This window comes from Balearica regulorum, chromosome 4, assembly GCF_011004875.1.
Source record: "Balearica regulorum gibbericeps isolate bBalReg1 chromosome 4, bBalReg1.pri, whole genome shotgun sequence".
NCBI lineage: Eukaryota > Metazoa > Chordata > Aves > Gruiformes > Gruidae > Balearica > Balearica regulorum.
Window position 1 is genome coordinate 6,677,801 of NC_046187.1, and position 22,781 is coordinate 6,700,581.

The following is a 22,781-nucleotide window of genomic DNA, read 5'->3' on the forward strand; positions in this document are numbered from 1 at the left end:
CGGAAGTGCTCGGCGGCAGCCGGCGGGGCAGCATGTCTGCCTCCTCCAGAAGGAAAAGCAAGGGGCGGCCGGTCCCGGGCGGCGGTGGCGGCTGCTCCCCCCGGGCTGCCGGCGCCGCTGAGGGCGGGCCGCTGGCGCTGCGTGTCGCCGACGCCGTGGAGGCAGGTACGGGGGTGCGGGTAGCGGGGACGGCCTGACACCTGCTCCAGCCCGGCGGGCTGAGGGCGGCTTGTTTAAAAATGCGTCCCTGGAAAGCCGGGCTCCCGCTCCCCGCGGCCACCAGAGCGGGCCTGGCCCGAGGGGCTGCCCCGTCCCCTCACGAAGGCGGGCCCCGCGCGACCCAAGGGTGTCTCGGGCAAGGTCGTCTGAGACCCCGCGAAATTTGCTTTTTATTACGGCGTCGAAGAGTAATGACCGCCGCAGAAGGGACCCGCAGGTAGCTAAAACTGGGTGGAAAGTCCAGCAGGCAGCAGCGTGTAACCATGGGTGTTCTGAGGTCTGTCAGAAACACTGTCCCGTTACAGCGTGATTTCCCCCCAAAAGGGTCCCTGGGCTTCCCTCACGGCTGGGCGCCGCCTCTCACCAGGGATTGGAGGGGTTTTGTTAGTTGTACTGATTGGGGAGTGCGAGAAATACCGAATTTGTGTGATAGGTGGGAAAAAATGATGTTATTTTTTTCTTCTGAAAACATTAGGAGATGACAAAGTTCCAAAAATGTTGCAAAGAGCCCTTGCCCAGCTGTCGCTGAGCAGCATGAAGTCTGCAAATGTATGCATAGGTCGTCCGGTCTTGCTTACATCTGCTGGTGGGCGACAGGAGGTGAGACTCTTTCTTGTTCCTATAAGTGCATTTGTTCTGCCTGCAGTGTGTTCCTGTTGTATTCCATAGGAGCATGCATTGAAAAAGATAAAGAATACGCTTTTCTGTGTTTTCTATGCTATAGTTACATCTTTATTCTCAGTACTGGAAAAAAATCAGTGCTGCTGATTTTTTTTCAATAAATTTATAAGACATGTATGAACATATATATTGTATAATATATATGCACATGCATGTATTTTATTTGCAAAGAAAGAGTATCGCCCTTTACTCTTCATTCTTCAGTCAGCACAGTGTATGTGCTTTTGTGTCATTGCAGAATGTGTAGAGTCCTGGTGGAATTTTTTATCTCCTTTGCAGGCAAAATATAACCCCTTCCTTCTTGAAGAGTGTCTTGGATCATATCTTAAGAACTCAGTGCTACTTGTATCTTACTCTGTGGCACCAGGTTTTAACCTAATCCTTCTTCCCCCTCAGCCCATGTTTTTTGTAAGAAAACATTGCTTACTTTAACTGGAGGACTGGAAATGGGGGGCAAAAATCTCAGCTGATGGTTGTCTGCTCTGAAACTTTTCCTAGGTCTGTACTGCTTGGCCCACCACAGGCTTTCCAGGTGGGAAAGTTGGGCTGAGTGAAACCACACAGAAGAATCTGAAAGTAAATCCAGGTGATGCCATCACTGTGCAGCCTGTGACTGGTGCAGTCATCCAGGCAGAGGAAGTCGATGTAAAGTTGAGGTATGCAACTTGTTATAACCTGGTGACGTACTGTGAGGTGTCTGCTTTGCACTGCAGACTCACCTCTTAAAGATGTCATTTTTCTGTCTTGCTTTGATGGAATTAGTACCCAGACAGGGTCAAAGATGTGCAGATGTTTATAGGATTAAGACTAAAGTTTAGGAACTGGTGGCTAACTGCTGCTAACTGCTACCTCTTCTGTGGGCAGCAGAGTTGCTTAGCTGTTGTACAAAATCTCAGCTGAGGAGCAGTGGAGAATATAATGACACTAAGCTCATCAGTCTTAAGAGATTCTTTGTTTTATGTTAAATTAGTGAATAGTAATGATAGCCCAGCAGAGGTCAAGCTGCCTGCATTGCATTTGCATTAGGCAAGGTTGTATAACTGTATGATCAAGGCAGATTCTTTAAAGCTGTAAGTCACTTGTAAAGGATGAGGATGATGTCTGCACATAGAGTTGATGTCAGATTAGAAGGAGCCCGTGTTGCTGCTGTTGTCATTAGGAAGTGTACAGCAAACTGCTATCTGAGAAACTCTTCTTGAAAAGTCAGGTTGTGGTTAAGAGAACTGCTGGCTGACAGGTTAGGAAGGGTGAAGTGATTTTTTTCTTAATCACTTCCCTTCAAAATGTCACCTTTGTATATATGTGGTTTCGTGCTCTGCTTTTATTTATTGGAATATTTTTTTAGGATTTGAAACTCTGAGGTACGTTTTTGGTTTTTTTTAATTGGAATTCACCCAAAAAAGGGAGCAAAAAGTGCAAATCACAGTTGTCTTGCAATCATGAATGCTTTGAGAAATCAGCAATTTACTGATCTGCTGAATGACTTCCTATATTTGTCATTCTCATAACATTCTGCAGAGTCAGTATTGGGGTGATGCAGAATCTGATTATAGGTGTTTCCTAAATAAAGTTATTTTACAGTTAATTTTGAAAGTGTCCTAAGACTTCAATTTTTATAAATTAACTTCACTTCCCTGTCAAACCTGTTTTCAAAATGGTGTTGTCATTGTCCATTTTAACAGGGAGATGCTGTTTTCCAGCATACTCACTCTCAGAAATGTTGGTGAGGCAGTCTTGCTTTTGTGAGCAATATAACCAGTTTAGCTTTAATTATAGTTTCACTGGTTAACTTGGCTGCACATTGTATGCTGACCTCCTGGTGTCGGCTCGCTTTGCCCTCCATGCCTGTCTCCTCACCAGGAAATAAAAAAAAATAAAAATCTTTATGGCTCTTTGTTATGGCTAATTTAATCCTATAGGAAGTTTTATTATTATTACATACTGTTTGGTTGTAGAGATGGTTGAAAACACTCATTTCATTAAAAAACCAACCCCACATTAAATAATTAAACCTAATCTATTTGCATTTCCCCCTGTTAATATGCAATGCAATCTTTCTTTAGAGCTGTGACTTTTACTGAGCTAAGGATGAGGTCAGAGGAACTGCCTGTAACTTCTGAAATATTTGTGATTACTGTAATTTTTTTGTAAACTGTTCCACAACCAGAGTTTTCCCTCTCAGCCAGTCAGGAGTCCGGCTTTGAGGACTGTTATACATATATACCACTAGATTAATTCTTGAAAACCAGTTATTTATATGACAATCTAGGAGAGAAAATATGAAAACTGCAATGGGTCTGTTTTAAGCCTGTTAATTTACTACAAACCACAGTGCCATCCTATCATGTAAGAATATAAATTATTAACAGAATAAACAGAAATCCCATTATTCAAGTACTGCCTAGGTTTCTAGACACTTTACAGGTGTAGTTTATTCTCTGCAAATTAATACCTCTAGAGAGTTGCTTGCATGCATAATTTAACTTTTTCTTCTGGTTAAAAAAAATCAGTCCTCAGCTTCAGACCCCAACAACGTAATTGTGTTTTCTTGTCAGGAATGGCTATGATATTTTGAGACCTCTCCTGTAAGTTAGCATAATACCCCTCTTTACCTCAAGTTGCTATCCTGATGAGTAAAATTGAGAACAGGTTTTTATTTCTAGGTTTAGAGCTCCCCCCCTTGATCATACTTTCATTTGCAGCAGCTGTATCTGCTTTAATTGCCTTTGCTGCTGCTGCTGTTTAGCTCTCGGTGTAATGCTTTTCGTCACACAGGTGTAAGTTGTGGACATTCATCTGCAAAATGGGTGTAGTGAAACCTTCATTTAGTTGTGAGAACAGAAGGGCTAATGTGTGAGGCTTGTACAAATTGGCTGGGGGGGGGGCGCAAATCCTAAGGAATTTAAAAAAATAACAGTTTAATGGGGTTTAATAAAAGGTAAAGCTGGAAATGAAACAGGAAAAACATTGTATGGGTAAACTGTCACTTAAAATGATTGAATCACCACAGCCTTATATGTTGCAATGTATCTGAGGAGCAGGGAGAGTTAATGATGTCTGTGCTCAGTGAATTGTAAATGCGATGTAAAGGTGTCTTATGTGAATGTCTTTCTCTGTTTTTCATATTAAAACATTTTACTTTTCGCTTTGGGCTAAGAGCACGCACATGTTCAGTTGTGTGTTAAATTCCAGTGATGAGATGGTTTTTGAGAAAATGCTGTAGGCCTGGCCAGGGCTGGTGAGGGAAGTGGCTTAAGACTTATCTCTTAAGTCACTTAAACTTAATTAAATAAAAAAACTAGAAAATACATCGCAGGGAAAACTTGTAGTGTTTTGATAGTGCATGTGCAGTGCTTAAAGACATGCATTGTTTTGCAAGTGTTCAAGGCGCTAGTTTAATCAATAAAAGATGTATATGTGTGTTTGCAGGGCTGAGAGAGACCTACCTTATCTGTATTTTTTTCAATTCAGTAAATTTAGTATTGGCTGTTCTGGCTGGTGTGATGAGAAGCATGTATTCCATGTTTGTAATCTTAGGAAATGATGAATATAATGTATAATAGTTTTTCCATACAAAATGCTGTAATAAACAATAACCCAAAAATAAATATACACACTTCTTTTGTTACTGTGTGTCTAATAGCTTCAGAGTTAAGATGCTATGATATGAAGACTGTAAAGTGCTCATCCGTCTTTTGTGTTTGTGGGGTTAGATCATATACTGTGAAATAGGTGGTATTCATCATCCTGGTGCCTTAGTGGTCTGTTGAAGTAGTTACTGCTTGGAAAAATTTTTTTTTTCTTTCTTTCTTCCTACCACAGGGACAAAGATGCCACTGTTAATGCTGAAGAGATGTCTGTCTGTCTACTGAGAAACCTAGGTATAAGTTTTGCTGCTTCTCTTTTGATTGTTTAATTTTTGTAATGGATCACCATGTTTTGGATAAATAAGCAAGCAGTCTCCTCTTATGTTCTTGATCAAGGGCTTACGGCAAAATAGAGGATGTCTTTCTGCTCACACTTCTTTTAGGGATCTCTCTTCTTTGGGCTAAATAATTTTGCTATGCTGTAAATATCTAATTTACATTAATCCTGGTTCCATACCTTCTGTCTATTATACATATTGCTGGTTCAAGTTACGGTTATTCAGCAGTCATTGCTGGCCTTTTGGCTGATACTATGATGCACTTGAGAATTTACTTGCACTGTGAAGAAAAGTGCAATACTATGTATTAAAAACAAGATAAGGGATCAGTATTAACAAGAAATCCCATACGCTGAATCTTTTTTTTACATTGGTGGTAAATAAGCAAAATTGCTCTTCATTGGGTGGTAGATATGTGTAAGTAAGGGAAAAAAGCAAGGTAAGTTATTCAAGGTAGTGCTACTCAAAGCACTCACTACAAATTGTTCTACTCAAAGGGAATCTTCTGGTTTAGGAATTACTAACAGTATTGCTATGCTAAGAAGCAGGAAACATGAATTGCATTCCAAATTTGTGAGTTTGGCTGGAAATAATAAATCTTGTTTACATTTTTGCCTTTGTTTTTTTGTGCCTGTGGAGTGCATTCAGATCACATTTCCTAATCTTTCTCTGTCAATGCAAAGGCTAAAACTTCACATTTTTTAGGCCAAGACTCTCCAAAAAGGTTGGCTAAACATGAAATATTGTGAACCTGTAAGGCACACAGCAAATACAAAATTTTTACTTCTTACAATACTAATTCCATAATCTCCCTTTGTATGCTGCATGAAATTTAAAATGCTCAAATTAATGAGTTTAGTACGAAAGATTACGTATGATACTGACAAATATTTATCCAGTACAGGCTGCTTGTGTAAAAGGATCACTTAAATTACCTGAAATTACCTAACTACCTTTTGTTATGTTAATTTGTAGCACTCTCTGGGCTTCCTGATAATTCTTCTGATACAAGAATGTCTGAATGTTATAGCTGTGAAAGTATATTGAAATTTCTTCTTTTTGTCTTTTTTTTCCTCTTTTCTTAATCTTCTTATAGATGGGAAAATAGTTTTACCAGGAAACCTCTTGGCTTTCACTTTCTATGGGAAACTTTGTAACTTTGTGGTGATGAAAGTGAAAGGAACTGATGGTGCAGAGCTGACTGCCCAGGGCAGTGCCATTTCCAGCGATATGCATGAGCCAGACCTTGAAAGATCCGATTTGGAGACAAGTACATTAGATTTGTCCTTACAGCTCTGCAAGATGGACATTGAGGATAGTCCAGAGGTTGTATCTACCAGCACACCAAGCAAACCAGTGGATCCAGGTTCACCAGTTATGCCCAGTTCTGCTGTGGCAGCCAGCGGTCGAGACTCTGGTCAGGGAAATAAAATCCACAGCAAGGGAGATGGTGCAGACCTCACCGACGATTTGGAGTTGACTGGGAAAGGAAGCAGTGAGGGACTCCCACTAACTGGCAATACTGGAGCAATAAGCAATACAGATGATTTTTATTTCATTTCTTCAAGAACTAGAATCAATTTTATTGAAACGAGGACCGATGTTGCGGAAGATGGTGATTGTGAATCCAGAGTCACCTATGATATGATAGGAGGTTTAAGCAGCCAACTCAGAACTATTAGAGAAACAGTTGAACTGCCCTTGAAGCAAGCTGAACTGTTCAAGAGTTACGGTATGATGCCTAAGAGTTGGCTTTCTTCATTTGATACTAGTTTTTTTTCTTTAACGTGACTTTTTTTTTTTTTTTAAACTAAGTTATTCCAGGAATATGCACTGAATTTTGTGAAACACTAATCTGATATACTTGTGTGTCCAAACAATGTCCAACTGTTTTATAATTATACTGTATGGATGCTATGAAGATGTTACGATTAGCTTGTGTGAAAAATAATTGAGTAGGAAAAAAATATGCATCTCTAAGAAAATTCAGGGATGCAGAATTTATAGCAAATAGGAAAGACTTCTATACTTGGGCATTTGAAAGGTGCAGATGTTTGTGTCATCATAAGATTTTAATTTGTTTTGGTAGAGTCAACTAATCATATTTTTTAAGTTGAGAAAAACTCAGGGATAAAAACAGCAAAAGAATTAATCTTACTGTGTGTTTGCAGGGTTCCTGCAAAATTTTAAGAAAGTTTTTGAGGCTGTCTACTCAAACTGCTTAGTGTGTTTAGTATGGAATTCCAGGGTGGAAAACCTAACATGGTTGCTGTTGCCATGTATAAAGTTATAACTAACATACATATGAACTTAGAGGATTTTCGTGACAAAGATAAAACTCTGTACTGTGTATTTATTACAAATGGATATGTATATAAAGCAGGCATGTCTGCTGATTGTACTTGTCTAGAGGTGCATCACTGTGAGACAGGGCTCTTATCTATAAATATTTCTTTAATTTCATGTCTTTGAGGCTTTTTATTTCTCTGCCTTACCTCTTCCTGCTCATACGCTGTAGAGAGGAGGTGATTTCAGTGATCACTGGGACAATTTCTGTAAGACACAGGTGGCTCTTTTGGCGCGAGTTGTTTGGGTTCGATCTGCTGGTGTCAGTGGGATGGTGTGAGGTGTCTTCATCTGCCTGTGGTCCAGCTCAATTGGCTGATCTCCAGCCTCAGCGTCACCACACGGTTTTGTGTTAGCAGAAAGTTTGCTTCAGCAAACTTCAGCATTCTTCATACTTAGTCCCAAAAGTGCTTGATCAGATTCTCTACTAGTTACATGAGAGATGATGATGTTTCCTCACCAGTTACAAACCTTTAGTAGCTATCCAATCGTTGAGAGTCCTTGTGTGCCCGTGCGGAGCGAGGCTGTCAGCTGAGGTGAGATCTTTGGTTCAGCAGCTCCATTTCTTGCCAGTACCAGAAACACCACATGAGGGAGTAGCACACGCTTTAATGGACTGTTGTGAAGTAACCTGTCTGTAAAGACACTTTATTTCTATCCTCTGTCAGTTAGTACGTAGTTTTTGCCATTCTGAGTATATTAGTTCCCGATTCCGGCTTTCTGTCTGCACCGGCAGTATTATTCTCGGTCACCACTGGGATGTGACCTGCCTTTCAAGCAGTGTTCCCTGTCTGGTATTGCAGTACCCAACTGATGTTTCTTTTTTTGGTTCTGTTTCAGCAATGGCTTTTATGCCAGAGTCCTTTGTCAAACATTTGTCTCTTCTTTTTGCTTTCTAATTGTTCACCTTCTGTTTTTGGCTTAGTGCCCTTTTAATTTGGCTCTGCTGGTCTGAAAGATTTTATTTTTTTTGGCTCTTTACCTGGGATCATATTATTACTTCATGCAGTTACCTGTAGTTTCTGTCCAGTTTTAATTGTATCTTGTTCTTCTAATGTCCCTTATGTTCTGTGCCTGAATGTTTTTGTCTGTTTTGGCCCTTAACATTTGCCATTAAAGAGGCAAATTCATCCTTTTGATGTGTGTTTTTCATCTTTTTGTAAGTGTTCTTGAACCAAGCCTCACAGTATTTCTGAAAATTTTTGGAGTGTTGAGGAGAAGTGGTTTTCTGGTGTTGGAAATTTGTAATGATGACTCTGTAAGAATCATGAATAACTTAATAAAGTATATTCATGGACGTTAGGTACTCAGTCCAATAATTTTTTGGAAAGAAACCCAAACACACACCACAACGCATAGGAAGAATTATAATGTTGAACTACTGAAAAATATAGTGATTTAAATAGTTGCTTTTTAAGTGGAATCATTTGGACTTTAAAAAGTGTAGATGTATGTCCCATAAAGAGTGATCTTCCCACTGAAAGCCTATAATTTTATCAAAATATGTCTGTTAAAGAATTTAATGCTGAGGTCAAGTTGTAATTGGTAATAAGTAGGACAGTCAAATGTGCAAGTGCAGGTTGTTCAGTCTGGCATTTATCAGAAATAACTTTCTTCTCTGTGTGCATGTGCTTGTTTAAAGGAATCCCTCCTCCTAGAGGAGTGCTATTATATGGCCCTCCAGGTACCGGGAAGACTATGATTGCCAAAGCCATTGCAAATGAGGTTGGCGCTCACGTTACCGTTATTAATGGTCCTGAAATAATAAGCAAGTAAGTCCACCCAATTTATTTTCATTAATTCTATAAATATATTAGCCCCAAATCTGTTCTGGCATCTATCCATTGGATAGATGCAGATGTAGAATTGGCTATGGGCTATCTGCCCAAGAGAGTCAAAAACAAACGGGAAAGGGTTCTCTCAAGTAGGGCTTATGTTTCTTTTGTAATAAAAGAGGTTTATTGGATTTGGCCAAGAAATTTGTGTAAGGCATGGGCTAAATTAAAGAGCAGACTAAAACTGCATCTGCAATTGCATGTTAGTTCTGTAACAAGACAAGTGACTTGTTAAAGCATATTTTGAAATTAAAATATGATACTACACAGATTAATGTATCCAGGGAAGTAATTTTAATTTTGTTCTTTAAAAAAGATAGATACAATTGTTTTTAACACAGAAGAGAGAAGCTTTTCCCTTTAATCTTTTTTTTTCTAGTTACAAGACAGTTATAATCTTTTCCTGTGCCCCATTTTACCTTAATTTCTTATCCTTGTGGAAATAAAGATTATTGTAGATTTGCATGTACTTTGGGACTTTGAAAGGGTGTGCTATGGCTTTTTGGAACACACAAGCAATAATTTTCCAAGTTGCCTGGAATAGACCAAAAAATGTTTTTCATTAAAATATTTTAATTATTATAGGTTTTATGGGGAGTCTGAATCAAGATTGCGTCAGATATTTGCTGAAGCTTCTCGGCGGTATGTTCTCTTGGATAATTTTATTCCCTCTCACTTATTTGCGGTATTGGTTCCAGCGTTAATGTTCTTAAAAGAAAAACATTTGCAAGAATCTTTGAATTGTAACTTTTTCCTGCAGTGGTTTTTAAAAGGAAATAAATTTGTTTATATAGAGCTTAGCTAGAAGGAAAGCAGTGAAATTCTAGTATGCCTATTAAATGTTTTTGGACACTATGCTTTTTAAGGGACTGTTACAGATAGTGCCAAAACGCTCGATCTGTATCGTTAGTGCATTGTACGCTTATTTCAACAGATGGAAGCTTGAGCAAGTGTTTCACCTGGATCCAAATTTTCCTGCCTGGTTTTATCTTTGGAGACCAATGTAGTACTGTGCTGAGACATGGAAGCCAGCTCTAAATGAGCTAGTGTTGGTACTCGATATAGCATGCCTCTGGATTAGGGTGGCATTCTGCCCAAATTTATTAGACCTGGTTAAGGCAGACTTTAGACTTCCAGATGATGGTGGTTGTTGATAATACATTAGCAAAAGACTATCGCATCCTGTATTTTTTGAAGTGGCAGATAAAATGCTGTCTTTTTACTCATGAAATTGGTATATTGAGTGTTGAGACTTTGGGAGAGAGTCATAGAAAAGTAGATTGGTAGGTAATCTTAAAGGTATTAGTTGTCTAATATATTAGTTATTTTAGTTATCTCTGAGTAACACCATATTCAAGGTTGAAACTTTCAGTTGCCCAGAGGAGTGGGATGCTTGTTAATTTTTGTAGAAACTGGACATTTTCCATAAGCAGCTTTGCACTTCTCTGCCTTGGTGTTTTAAATCTTCCTGTGCACCTTAACACTTTTTTTTTTCCTCTTCTCCCCCTCCGGCAGTCAGCCCTCCATTATATTTATAGATGAGTTGGATGCACTCTGTCCAAAGAGAGAAGGGGCTCAGAATGAAGTTGAAAAGAGAGTTGTTGCTTCATTGCTGACGTTAATGGATGGCATTGGCTCAGTAAGTAGACCTTATTGAGACAATGTATATGGGGACTAGCTGAACAAAATAAATTTGCTTCTATAATGCAGCCAAATATAGATGCATCATTCTGGGGGAAAGAAAATAGACTTAGGTAAAACTTTATATAGTAATCTAGTGCTTTATTGCATGCTAGGCAGAAGACATAGGATGGGAATGTCTCTTAATAATTGAGATAAAAAGCAAGTTTTCTTACATTCACTGTCTTTGCTTTCTCCCACTATTGTAGTTTTAGAGATAAAACTGAAATTTTAGTGAAAGTCCATCATTGAACTAAGCCAGGTATTTTTAATTGCTCTGAAATCAAAGTCATCAAAATACTTCTGGTGATATGTATGTAGGTTGCATTATTTCTCATTATTTTCTTACACGATAGTTGGTGTTGCCCAGTCTGGAGTTATTCACAGGCAGAACATATTTTCTGATGGCAAAGGCTGATGGGTACTTTTCCTGGAGAAAGTGCCTTGTTCACAAAAAGAGAATGGCACTGCAAGAGACCTTGTAGCTGATTTTGTGTCGCTCTAAAAGTGAAAAAGCAGAGCTTGAGGAAATTGGTTAACATGTTTGACCTTGCTTTTCCTACTGAACCTACAGGAAGCTTTATAACCTCCTGTCTCTGCTGGTTTTGATACCCAAGATTTGTTTCCCAATCTTGTTTATTCAAGGTCTGTTCATACCTTTTTGTTCTTGTGCCAACGCTGCCTTTTAGCTTAACCAGTTATTTTTCTTTCCTTGGTGCACAAGTTCCTGATATAGAAAAGCAGGATCTTGGGGATTAGAGTGGGAGACACTGGGATGAGGGCATCTAGGACTAAAGTTTCTCTTGTATGATCTGTACGTGTGTGCAGCCTATAGTATTGCTAAATTGCAGTTAGGGATAGGTTGGATGGGATCACTTGTGGGCTATGTATTCTGAAAAGTTTGCTTTGTTCCTTGAGAGCTAGCGTCAGGGTTTTAGTGCGTGTAATAGCTGGAAAAGGCAAGCAAGAAGTGTGTTTATAAGCTGTGTGACATTTGATTGTATTTTAAAATTAATATTTTGCATTGTTTGATGCCTTCAGGAGGGCAGTGAAGGGCAGCTCTTGGTACTTGGGGCCACTAATCGTCCTCATGCACTGGATGCAGCGCTGCGCAGACCTGGGCGTTTTGATAAAGAGATAGAAATTGGAATTCCTAATGCCCAAGACCGTCTGGATATTCTACAAAAGCTTCTCAAGAAAGTTCCCCATTCGCTTACAGCAGCAGAGTTGGTGCAACTGGCTGATAATGCGCATGGTTATGTGGGTGCAGATTTAGCAGCCTTGTGCAAAGAAGCAGGTAAGACTTTGTGTATCTTATTTAGGATCTTACTTTATTGCTAGTCTCTTTATTTTGTTTAAAAAAATAAAAATCCACAGTCTGTACTAATAGCTTTCAAACCAATGAGATTTAATTAATTTTTGTGTCAAAGAAAACATAGCCAAGCATGGAATATGAGGAACACCAGTCTGCTCCTGGGCAGATAAAAAAAAAAATCTTTTCAGCAATAATGGATTTTAAAATCAAATGTGAAGATTAATAACACTGGGGAATCACCTGTGCCATTTCTAGCATATTAGCTAGCTAGCTCTCAGTTTACCAAGGGTTTAGTGAGTTAACTGACGTAGCCCTAAGAGTTCTTCTACTCTAGAGCCTACCCCTTCTGTACAAAAATCTCAAGTCACTCAGGCTAGACAGCTTGTCCTGCAGGTCCTTGTTCCCAGGATGTTGAGACTGTGGGCCTAAGTGGTGTTTACTGTGGCTCCCTTACGTATTTTGCGCCTGTATTTCATTTGCCTGCAGATGAGGAGCTTGTGACAGGGGCTAGGGGACTGTACGCACCTGGGTTGGGTTGTGCAGTGGAGCTGGGAGAACTGGAGAGCACACCCTGAACTGGGAGCTGGAAAGTGTCCCTTGGCCTCTGGTACGCGCGTAACCCTGGAGAATTATCCATGCGTTGTGCAGCCAGGGTTCAGTATGTTCCAGGGAATACTTAAACATGAGTTCACTTCTGTTTTCATTGGATGAAATATTAAAAGTATGCTCTATCAATTCTTACATTTTGCTAGAATGTGTCTACGCGGTTTAAGTGTTGGACCTTAAATCTACCCATGAACAGCCTTTTTGAAACAGTCTAGTCAAAATATGACTCTTCAGCTCTGCTTACGCATATTTCCTCCCTTGTAGTTCACAAATATAAGTTTGCTGTATGTGCTGGTTACTTTTATTTCCTTTGGCACAGGGACAGCTTCCTCTGGCAGTGGCACAGTGCATGGTTAATTCTTGCATCAGAATTAACTATGAAGATGACAGAAGTTTTATTAGGGGTGATGGCAACTGGAACAGCAAGGTTTTTACTTGCCAGTTTTCAGAATTTCTAAGGGATAGTTCTCAAATATGAATTTGTGGACTTTTGCTTGGATCAAGGCAAAAAAAAAAAATGTATGGACACAGACTGTTGTTTTTATAGTGCTCTTCCGTTGGCTTTGCTAGTGTTTTAAGCTCTGTTTTAAATTAACAAACTTTTTTAAAAAAACAAATATATATAAACAACAACAACAAAAAGATAAACTCACTTTTTATTTTCCTTCCTCTGTGTTTTTGGAAGCCTATCAGTCTGCTTGTGTCACAGTCCTTATACATAGTAAATACTGAACTAATGTAATCTAAAATTTTCAGTGAAAAGTGTTGTGGTTTCAATTCCAAACATGACCCAGCCTAGGCTTTACTTGTTCATGCACACATCGATTCTGGACAATTCATAATCCAGCTGCAAATAGGCGATATTTACCCACTTCACGAAGGCCTTTTAGAAAATAAATTTGAATTTTGTGCTACATAGTTCTAAAACTTCTGGCATCTACCTGCGGCTGATTGCAGGACACGCTGTTATCTGGGAGCTTTGCATCCAAAGCCAGTGCTGGGAACGAGGGAAGGAGGGTGTCTCCTTTTTATTGATCTTCTTTCCTAAAGTTTGAATCCATGCTGTTAAATTTCCTTGTCATTTGTTAACTTGGAGTGACCTCTGCTGGAGAGAAGACAGTCTAGCGCTGTTAACTCTTTGCAGCCCACATGTATTTTTTCCTTTTCAAAGAGTTGCAGAAGCATGATTTGGTCAAAGTATTACATAAAATGAATTTAAGTTGCTCATGGTTAAGGAATGTTCTTAGTTGGATTTTTTTGTTTCTGATTAAGCTCTTGATATCTATTTTTTTATATTAAATATTCAGCATTTTGTAAAATATTACTGCTTTCATTGGAGTTAAACTTAGAAGAGACTAGCTTTTATGAGGTAATATTTCTCCTCAGCAGAGCAAGGTTATTCCATAAGGCAAATTTTTGAGTGTTTTGTCTAGTCTTATTTGTTGTTCCAAGCAATGGGCTTCTATTGCTTCACTTACGAAACTGTGCCGTGGGCCAAGATAGCTTGCTGTCCAGGAATGCTCTCTGATATTCAGCCTAAGTTTTCCTTGTTTAGTTTTATCCCATTATTTCTATTTACATCCTTGTATAACACGTTCACTCTCCCTCCTTAGTGTTTACACCCTTCAGATATCTCTAGGCTGTTCTCATGTCCCCTACCTCCTCATTCATTACTGAGCCAAACTATAAATATTTAGCTCTTTTAATCTTTCCTCATAAATAAGTCCTTCCTGCCTTCTGAGAAATTATGTTGGTTTTCTCTGAACTCCCTCCAGTTTGTCAGCCTTTTGGTAATGTAGGGCTCAGAATTGAATATAATATTTCGTATATATTACAACATAAAACATGACATAAACACATAGTTTATATCATAGAGTTAAGAGTTCTTTCACAAATTTTAAGGTTACTTGTGCCACTTTCACACATGATATGTGCGTAAGTACAGGTGAAACATGGAAACTAACTTAGAAGCAGGAATTCTGAAGTCAGAAATACGCATTCAATTTTTGGTACAAGATTATTGTCACTTGCTAATTGTATTGCAGTAGTGGTCTTTGGGACACTCTTGAGTCCTGGTTACCCTGTTTATATCTTTAGGTACTTCATTTGTGGCTGGAAAGCCTGCAAGTTTACAAGTTAAATATGTTTATATTCTTAATACAAAGTTTAGATAATTTCCATAGGCCTCATCCTTCCTTATCTTTATACTTCAACTCTGGTTTTTTAACACATATATAATATTGTGTATATGCTGCTTGTATAAACCAAGGATGTAGTAATTAATGTAACGTGGTAAATGTAGTAATTGCAGGGCTATGATAGGCAAACCTTTCACTTTTGCGTCTATAGTTAGGTTTCCTAAGATACTTCGTTATAAAAGCTTTGATGTTTGTCTTCTATATAATTCTGAAGAACAGATGTTAATAAAATTAAATAGCTATTGTAGAGTTAAGCAGATACCAACTGTTTTCTTGGCAGAACTTGGTTGTTCTCCAGTGCAAGAATTGCTTAGTGGTACCTCTGGGGTCAGACAGGCAAGTTTTCTATTCTGTTCAGCAACTCTGTGCATTTTCATGGAAGTCATTAAGAAGTTTTAGGAGTCTTTAATGTTCAGCTTGTGCTGAATGTTTCTAGGCCTGTGTGTATATGATGTGTACAGAATTGCAGTGTTGTGCGTGCTGGAATGAGCAAGGAGAGGAAGGGTGGACAAGAAACCTGGAGATTCTGTGCAGTGTGTTCTGAACTTTTCCAAACACTTTATTATGATCAAACACCTGTGAAATATTTGTATATAGGTGGATATAATAATCAGTTAAGGGTGTTTTTATTTGATCTGCTGAATTTTTAAAGTATTAGTGGATTTTTCTTAAAAATTAATTCTTAAATTTAATTCTTAAAATTAAAAGTAATACTGGTATTTTTAACATGGCAAGTATCACTAGCTTAGATGCAATGCTTTCAGAATTAGTGTACCTCATCTCTGTTCAAGGTTACGTTATCTGTAGCGACTACCTTGGACAAATTGGGATCTGCTGTGATTCTCTACTGTCTAGCAATATGCTTGTGATTTCCACAGTTAACAGCATAGCATGGAAAACCTGCAAATACCTTGATGGGCACTGGATCACATCCTGTGGACATCAGCTTGCAACAGGCTCCTTGTGGTAGACTCTTGAGGACTTGAGTACCCTCAGAGGGATTCACAGGCACAGAAATTTTGACAAGAGGAGGACTTAGTTATGTGTGCAGCTGAGAGAGTCATATTCTTAAGACTGAGAGGTCTACTGTGTCCTAAATTACTCAGTAGACTACCTTTTAGTGTGAACAGCTGCCTTCTGAATTGTTTTATCTCAAGCAGAGGCAGTATCTAGAAGATAGACTCTGCCATATCCTGGCATGTAATGTCAGTGTTCGTATGCCCCTGAGATCTTGTCGCTTCTGCTTTAATTAATTGGCCACACAGTCTTTTATTAATTCCCTAAAAAATTATAATGGTTTTAATTCAACAACAAAGATAAGCACTGTGCTCTTTTTTTTTTTTTTTGAAAAACATATGAAATGTTAATTATGTAGCAGGGACATGAATGGTATAAACTGTACTGAATGTTAGAAGATGCTTAGCAACAAAGGTTTCCAAATATAGCAATTTATTATAAACTTATCCTTCTATGGCTGCCTGTAGCATTTCAAGAGGGTGAATATAAATATAGCTTGATTTCTTCAAGAAGTGGGTTCAGTTGTATTGTTTACAGAGAAAGGAAGTATTTGCTTTGTAACTCTTAGACTTTATCTTGAACATCCTTGTTCATTACACATAATTTCAGTGTGCTGATATAAAACACTTGGACTGTGATAAGATAGCATCATGAGGAGAGGAAGAACAAATGTCTTTGTTTAAATAGTGGTCTCTCTTGCAATAACATCTATTTGGTTCCAGTGAGGATGCTGCTTTGCAGCCACTGAAACTTTGAGACTTTTGTGAAAGGAGCACTAATCACTTTGTTTTGCATCAGAGTTTTATTAAATTGCCTGATTGTAATGCAGTTAAAGGTATCACCTTGCTTACCCTTTAGGATTATAACGGCTCACTGGTTTGAGCTGGCTGTTACAAAAAAATCTTAGAGAAATAAGAAATTGAGCTACATCTTTGACCAGTATGAATCAGCATTACTCTGCTGAATCTGTGAAGCTACTTGCTTAGAGATATGATATAGTCTGTTGTTTTTTGTTCATAATTTTAAGAGTCCTGTTGTCTGGACACCTTATTGTCTATGGTATTCATTTGGCCCTTTTATTATCCCTGTGTTCTGATGAATAATACAGCTAGGATGGAGAGGTTTTGTGCTGCTTAATTGATAGCTCTGTGTATTGATTATATGTAGATATTAGATCTACAAAAGTATAAATTATTTAGAGGGGTTCTGTATTTGCTTATGCTGGAGGTGAGAAACTTCCTGCTGTATCTCTTACAACCCCAAAAAGAGTCTCTGCAATCCACTTGCATTAAAAAGAAAAATTTAAAAAATTAAGCCATTGAAGGGCTGGCTCCTAGGGTTTTTTTTTTGTTTTTCCCGGTAATTGATGGGGAAGTAAATTCCCCTGAAACCCAGGAATGTCTTTTTGTTAGATCGATGTGTTGGGTTTGTTTTTTTTTTTTTTTTTCCCCTCTCCCAGCTTCTGCAGTTTTGGTAGCCTGACCACCTGCAGGAAACATGAGCCGTTTGGGCTAATGTGATTAACAGTGAGTCTCTGTGCACCCTCAGGACCAGCCTGTGACTGGTCTTTCAATTAGACAAACACTGCGTTCAATATGTGGCTTCTCAGCCTTGTATCTCAAATCTAAGCTCTTCATTTCAGCTCAGTCATGGTCTTGATTTAACAGCCTAGTGTTAGGGCACTGAGAATATCTATACTTTCTTTAAACCATAAAAGTTCAGTCTGAACCTTTCCCAACACAATTTGGACCCGAGTTCTGCTGGGGGTGTACAACAAATGCAATTTTAAATTTTTTTTATTTTTAATTATAATCCTAAATGTAGGAATGTGCCTGAGGCACTGTTGAAAGTATAGATTTTGACAAAGGCAGTTGATGACGAAGGCAATGTGATTGTTTGTTTTTAAATTAACTGATTGCAGTTACAGATTTTAAAGGGAAAGCGCTGCTTGACATGTTATTTTATTGTCTTATGGAAAGTGACTGAAAATACCATGTCTATGTTAGTGATTTTTTTTTTGGTTGTTTGTTTGGGTTTTTTTGTAGCACAGAAAAACATTGAAACTATGCTGTTGCAAACGATCTGCTATTGCATTCTCTAACTGAATACTGGTTCCCATGGGACATTGAAAATGAGGTGGGAAAGGCTGCTTGTCTTTTTATAAAAAGAGGTCATGTAGAAAATGTGGGGGTTTTGGGAATATTAATAACATGTATAGTCAGATGGTCAATAACAAAAAAAGTATTCTTATGAAATTGAGAGATTTTTGCAGAAATGGCAGAACACTGGATTTCAAAATGCACCGAAAAGTCCAGACACAATACAGAAGTAAAACTACAAATTAATTTTTGAACTGGAACAATGGAGTTTTCCATCACTGTGTTCTGTCAAGCTAATTTCTGGTGTAACAGGACCAAGAAAATCCAATCCCCATCTTCGGCATTCATGAGTTTTAAGTTAGTGCTGTGTTCTGTCACTTTAAAGTTGGGTCCTTAGTGCAGAAGCTGTTTTTAAACCAAAGCAATTGACCTAGTTTGCCGTCTTAACAGGTTATGAACAAATGCGTCCCTGCTTGCACGCACACAAAACAAAGCAATGTGACTTTTTTGGACTCTGACTGTAACATATGTTTTTGGATTGTTTCTTAGAGCACTTACTCAGAATGATGGCTTTCGTGCAGAGGGGGCCACATCTGGATGCTGCTGAGCGGCTTGAAGGGACATGCTTGAGACTGGGAGGAGTGTGTTGACCTTATTCCTGTCTGTGGGATCCCTTGTCCTCTTTCATAGGATTTCCTTCCACCAACATCTTGTGGGGGCAAAGACAAAGTCAGAATTGGTTTTAGAGTTGCTGTCTTAGACATTTAAAATCGTTGAACTACTTTCCTAAGATTCCACAAAATTTGTGTTATTTTAGCTGCATAGGGTTAGATTGTTACCCCTGTACTTTGGTTCGTTGTCATTCTGATGTGATTGCAAAATTTCTGAATCTCTTCCCCCCCCCCCCCCCCCCGTGTCTTTCAATATGCTGAGTGCACAGTGCGACTGTATCTGTATCCAGAGAGAAAAGGTCTTGCTCTGTTTACCTCTCTGAAGGGATGCTGGTGCACATTGCTTTTTGTAGTTACTTTTTCTTCTATAAAATCTTTGGCCTTTTTTTTTTTTGTTTGTTTTGTAATGGTACTTGATTTTTGTTTTTGTACGGAGAATGTTGCACTTACTGCAGTCAGGGCGCATGAACTCTTGGTTTTCATCATAACTAATTTTAAGTGTGTTTTTATCTGAATCTGGCTTGCAGTTAATTGGATGATGGGATTGCTGACTTCATATACACAGTTGTGGGTTGAGTACTTAATCTGTTTAAAGCACATCCCATTCTGTCTGCTGATATTTATATAAGCAGGAAATAAAGAATATTTTCAGAAGAGTTGATCAGTAACTGTCATTAATATTTTAAATTAACCTTCATGGCAGATAGATACCATATTCTTGCTTCTGCAGCTTGCATGGTACTGAAGAAATGATATTATTTGTGTGTGGCAAGGCATATAGAAACTTCTGAGTTTTAATGGGTTGGAGGTCAGCCCCAAAGCAAGCTGTCTGGTTTGATGGGTGAGGGGGTGCAGAACGCCAGGGTAGCCTGCATTGGTGCAGCCCTACCTGTGCAGACTGGTGGGCTGTGAAATGACAGTCAGAACGTCATCCCTCAGCTTGCAGGTCCTGAAAATTGAGCATTATGTCATTTTGCTTAAGAACTGAGTAAATTTAGGGCAGATACTTAGGCTGGGTCATCGGCTGAGCTGTGGTGGGAACAGGCAGTTCTGTGTGGTCCCTGTTTATTTTCTAGAGCTGGGAATCAACACAATGTTGGTAACCCAGCTCTAAGGCACGTTGACAGGACTGGTGTGCTAGTTGCTGTTCTGCTTATCGGGCTTTGCGTCCCTCAGGGGCTTCAGCTCCCTGGATGCAAAGCTGGATGAGAGCTGTGTGCCAGGCAATGTTATTCCTGTAGCAACAGAAGAAATCCTCAGCTGTCTGTATAGCTCCTCTGATTTAACCAAGACTAAACTGATTATTGAAGACACTCTGCAGTCCACTATCTAAAAGACAGTTTAAAAAACTGTCCCATAGGTTTGGTTTTTCCTACAATGACATGAGCTGCTTGCTCCCCTGTGTTAACTTTAAAGGTTTTTCACATCTAAGAACTGAAGACAACTTCCTGACCTTTAATCTCTGAGAAGGGTTTGGCAAATCTGTGGACTCTCTTCTTGGTAATACAGCATGCTGTACTCAGTCATTCATCTTAACTGGCATTTTGCTAACTGAAAGGTATTCTGCATACTTACACACTTCCTTCTTCCTCTTCCATCACGTCTAATTTTTCACCTTGCAAGCTGAAGTAGGATAACCAAGTTCACCATTATTGCTGACCAGCACACAAGCACTGTGGCGTTTTTCTCTTAGTAACAGCGTTCATGTTTACTGCAGCCCTCCAGTAACCTGGCATTAAATTATCACAGATGATTCAGACTTGGTTTCTCATGATGCAGAAAGTTATTCTATTTCCTGGTTCTGGGGCAGACTCCGGTTATGAATTGGAATTATGTATTTGGACTAAACCTTTTTTTTCCCCCTCCAAGATACAAGCATACTTTTTGGGAAATTACTTGTTTGAAAGGCGTATTACACTTTAAGAAGCCTTTAGTAACTTTTTTAATTTTGGAAAGGCAATCGTTTTTCATTTTGTTCTGTGTTTTGTTTTTTGATGATGTGTCTGATATTCATTAATGCTACTTTGTCTTGTTTTAGGCAGAATTTGATTTGACACAGTTGTGTTTGTAGATTCAGATCTCTGTTAAATTTTGGCTAACACTTCTCTCCTTAGTTCTTTTCAAATTTTCTTTAATCACTTGGCTTGCTCTTACATTCTTTGAGTGACCATAATATGGGAACATCTAGAACTCATGTACAATGTCATCTCTGTGAAGCAATTGGTACGCATTGTTTTTCATTCCAGCTTCTGTGCTGAGTCTGGTTTCAAATGTAACCTGAACAGCAAATGGTAATAGACTCCATTTCAAACACATTTGAGGTGCAATTCTTCCTGTACTAAAAATCTGGAGGAGTTTTGTTCCCCTCATAGTACATACAGATGAACTGACTGTGTTATGATTTGTCTCAGTCCATCTTGCTCTGCTGGCTTTAGAAAGATCTGAACTAACCCATTTAGAGTAAATGCTCATCTTCAGGCTGCAAAGTTGTTTTCTGACTCCCTGTCATGCTCCAGGTAAAATGCTTTCCTGGAATATATAATGGCAAACTTAGGATCTGGAAGCAGTCTTAGTTCTTTTGTTTAATTAAAAAATCATAAAAGATCATCTGGTGAAATGTAGCTTAATTTGTATGTCTGTGTTAGTTCTGCAGGAGTAAAATCAGTTAGTAGTAGGCATTTGTGTGTAGAATGAACAGCCACTCTTGGGGGACAGAGCTTAGATATTTTCAGGCAAAGTTTTCATAGGTCTCTAACTTTTAGCTATATTCTGACTTGACAGTGTTCCTAATTACAATTAGACTGGTGTTTAGCCACTAGCTGTTACTTCTTGGCTTTCTGCCCTTGTTATTCTGGTAGGCCTGGCAGTACTTATTTTTCTTCTAATACACGTATGACTAACCTTAGCTTAGGTACATTTACATATGAGAGCAGGCAGTCTGGTATTCCTTATTTCCCTCTGTTGTCGTTGTCTTAGGATAAATGATGTGTGTGTACCTGATAGGTGAATAAACTCTTTCCTGTATGAAAGTAGTTTTGAAAATAAACTTCTTCCTTCCTTTCCCTTCCCTGTAGTACCTCTCAGCAACTTTTAGTCAGCTCCATAGACATGTTCCAGCAAATGCCATAGCTCTTTACGAAGGACTATAAATCCTGTACATAATCCCTACAGTAGATTAGTGCTCAGGTTAGCCGAGTGAATTTGCAATGTTATGGTTACAAGGGATTTAAGGGCATTATCTTTCCTGTGCAAACACTATATGAAAGTTCTTCAGGGATTTTCCCATGTAGCGCTGGCAGTTAAAGACAGATTGCAGAATATGGGTTCAAGAGCAAAAGTAAGGGTTTCTGTTTCCTGAAACTTTTTCTAAATAGGCATGCATTTTACGTACAGATTAAATAAAAAAGAAATAAGTTTCAAAATGTATTTGTAGGAGTCTGGTCCATGGATTATTATTTTTTTATTTTTATTTATTTTATTTTATTTTTTGTTATTCCTTGGTAAATTTGATGGTGTGTTTGAGTCCATACTGATGTACATCTCTTCCAAATTGTAGAAGTTTCTTAAGATGCAAATGGAAGAACGCATCTGAATTTTTCAGCTATTGTGAATCGTGGTTCTTGCCCCAAAAAGCTTGCTAGTGGTCAACAGACATCAGGTGCTTGCCTGGTGGTGCTGTACGTTATCAGAGGAGTAAAGGGAAAAAGAGCCTTTGCCCAGACAGATCCCTGCTGTCCCTCAGTGCTTATGGCAGCTGCTCTTGTTACTACGTAGTGGTGTTCCATCGAGATGGGTAGGAGAGCTGGTTTGCTGGGTCTGCACAGGATGAAAGGCTGACTGAACAGGTGAGGATGTGTCTGTGGGACATTCTCAGAGGAGCAGTGGTCCTTACCAGGTGATGGCAAGGCTTCCGTCTGCTAGGCACGCAGGCTTTGTCTGGGGTATTGTGTATTTGTGCAGAACTGCAAACAACATACATACAGGTGTTCTCTATTTTTTTTCCTCTTGTATTTGACCCTCCAATATCCTGATGTAATGAAGTGCTATAAACTCTTTGTTTATGTTTATTGTAGGCTATGATAAGTTCAAGAATACATGTGATTTATAGTATATGATACTTGAAGTCCTATAAAAGATTTCCTAGTATAATTTTGGGATGGTTGTCTTGAATGAGTGCAGAAAGCTGTGC

General features: G+C 38.7%; 1 protein-coding gene across 1 annotated transcript in view; it reads left to right on the forward strand.

Moving 5' to 3' along the window:
* Positions 1 to 22,781, forward strand: part of AFG2A (AAA ATPase AFG2A) — a 197,311-nt gene that overhangs the window by 75 nt on the left and 174,455 nt on the right. The window contains 9 exon segments of the mRNA XM_075751101.1: positions 3 to 165; positions 695 to 819; positions 1,399 to 1,556; positions 4,723 to 4,781; positions 5,922 to 6,557; positions 8,814 to 8,943; positions 9,592 to 9,648; positions 10,522 to 10,645; positions 11,728 to 11,983. Of these exon segments, the coding sequence (XP_075607216.1) occupies positions 3 to 165; positions 695 to 819; positions 1,399 to 1,556; positions 4,723 to 4,781; positions 5,922 to 6,557; positions 8,814 to 8,943; positions 9,592 to 9,648; positions 10,522 to 10,645; positions 11,728 to 11,983 (1,708 nt within the window).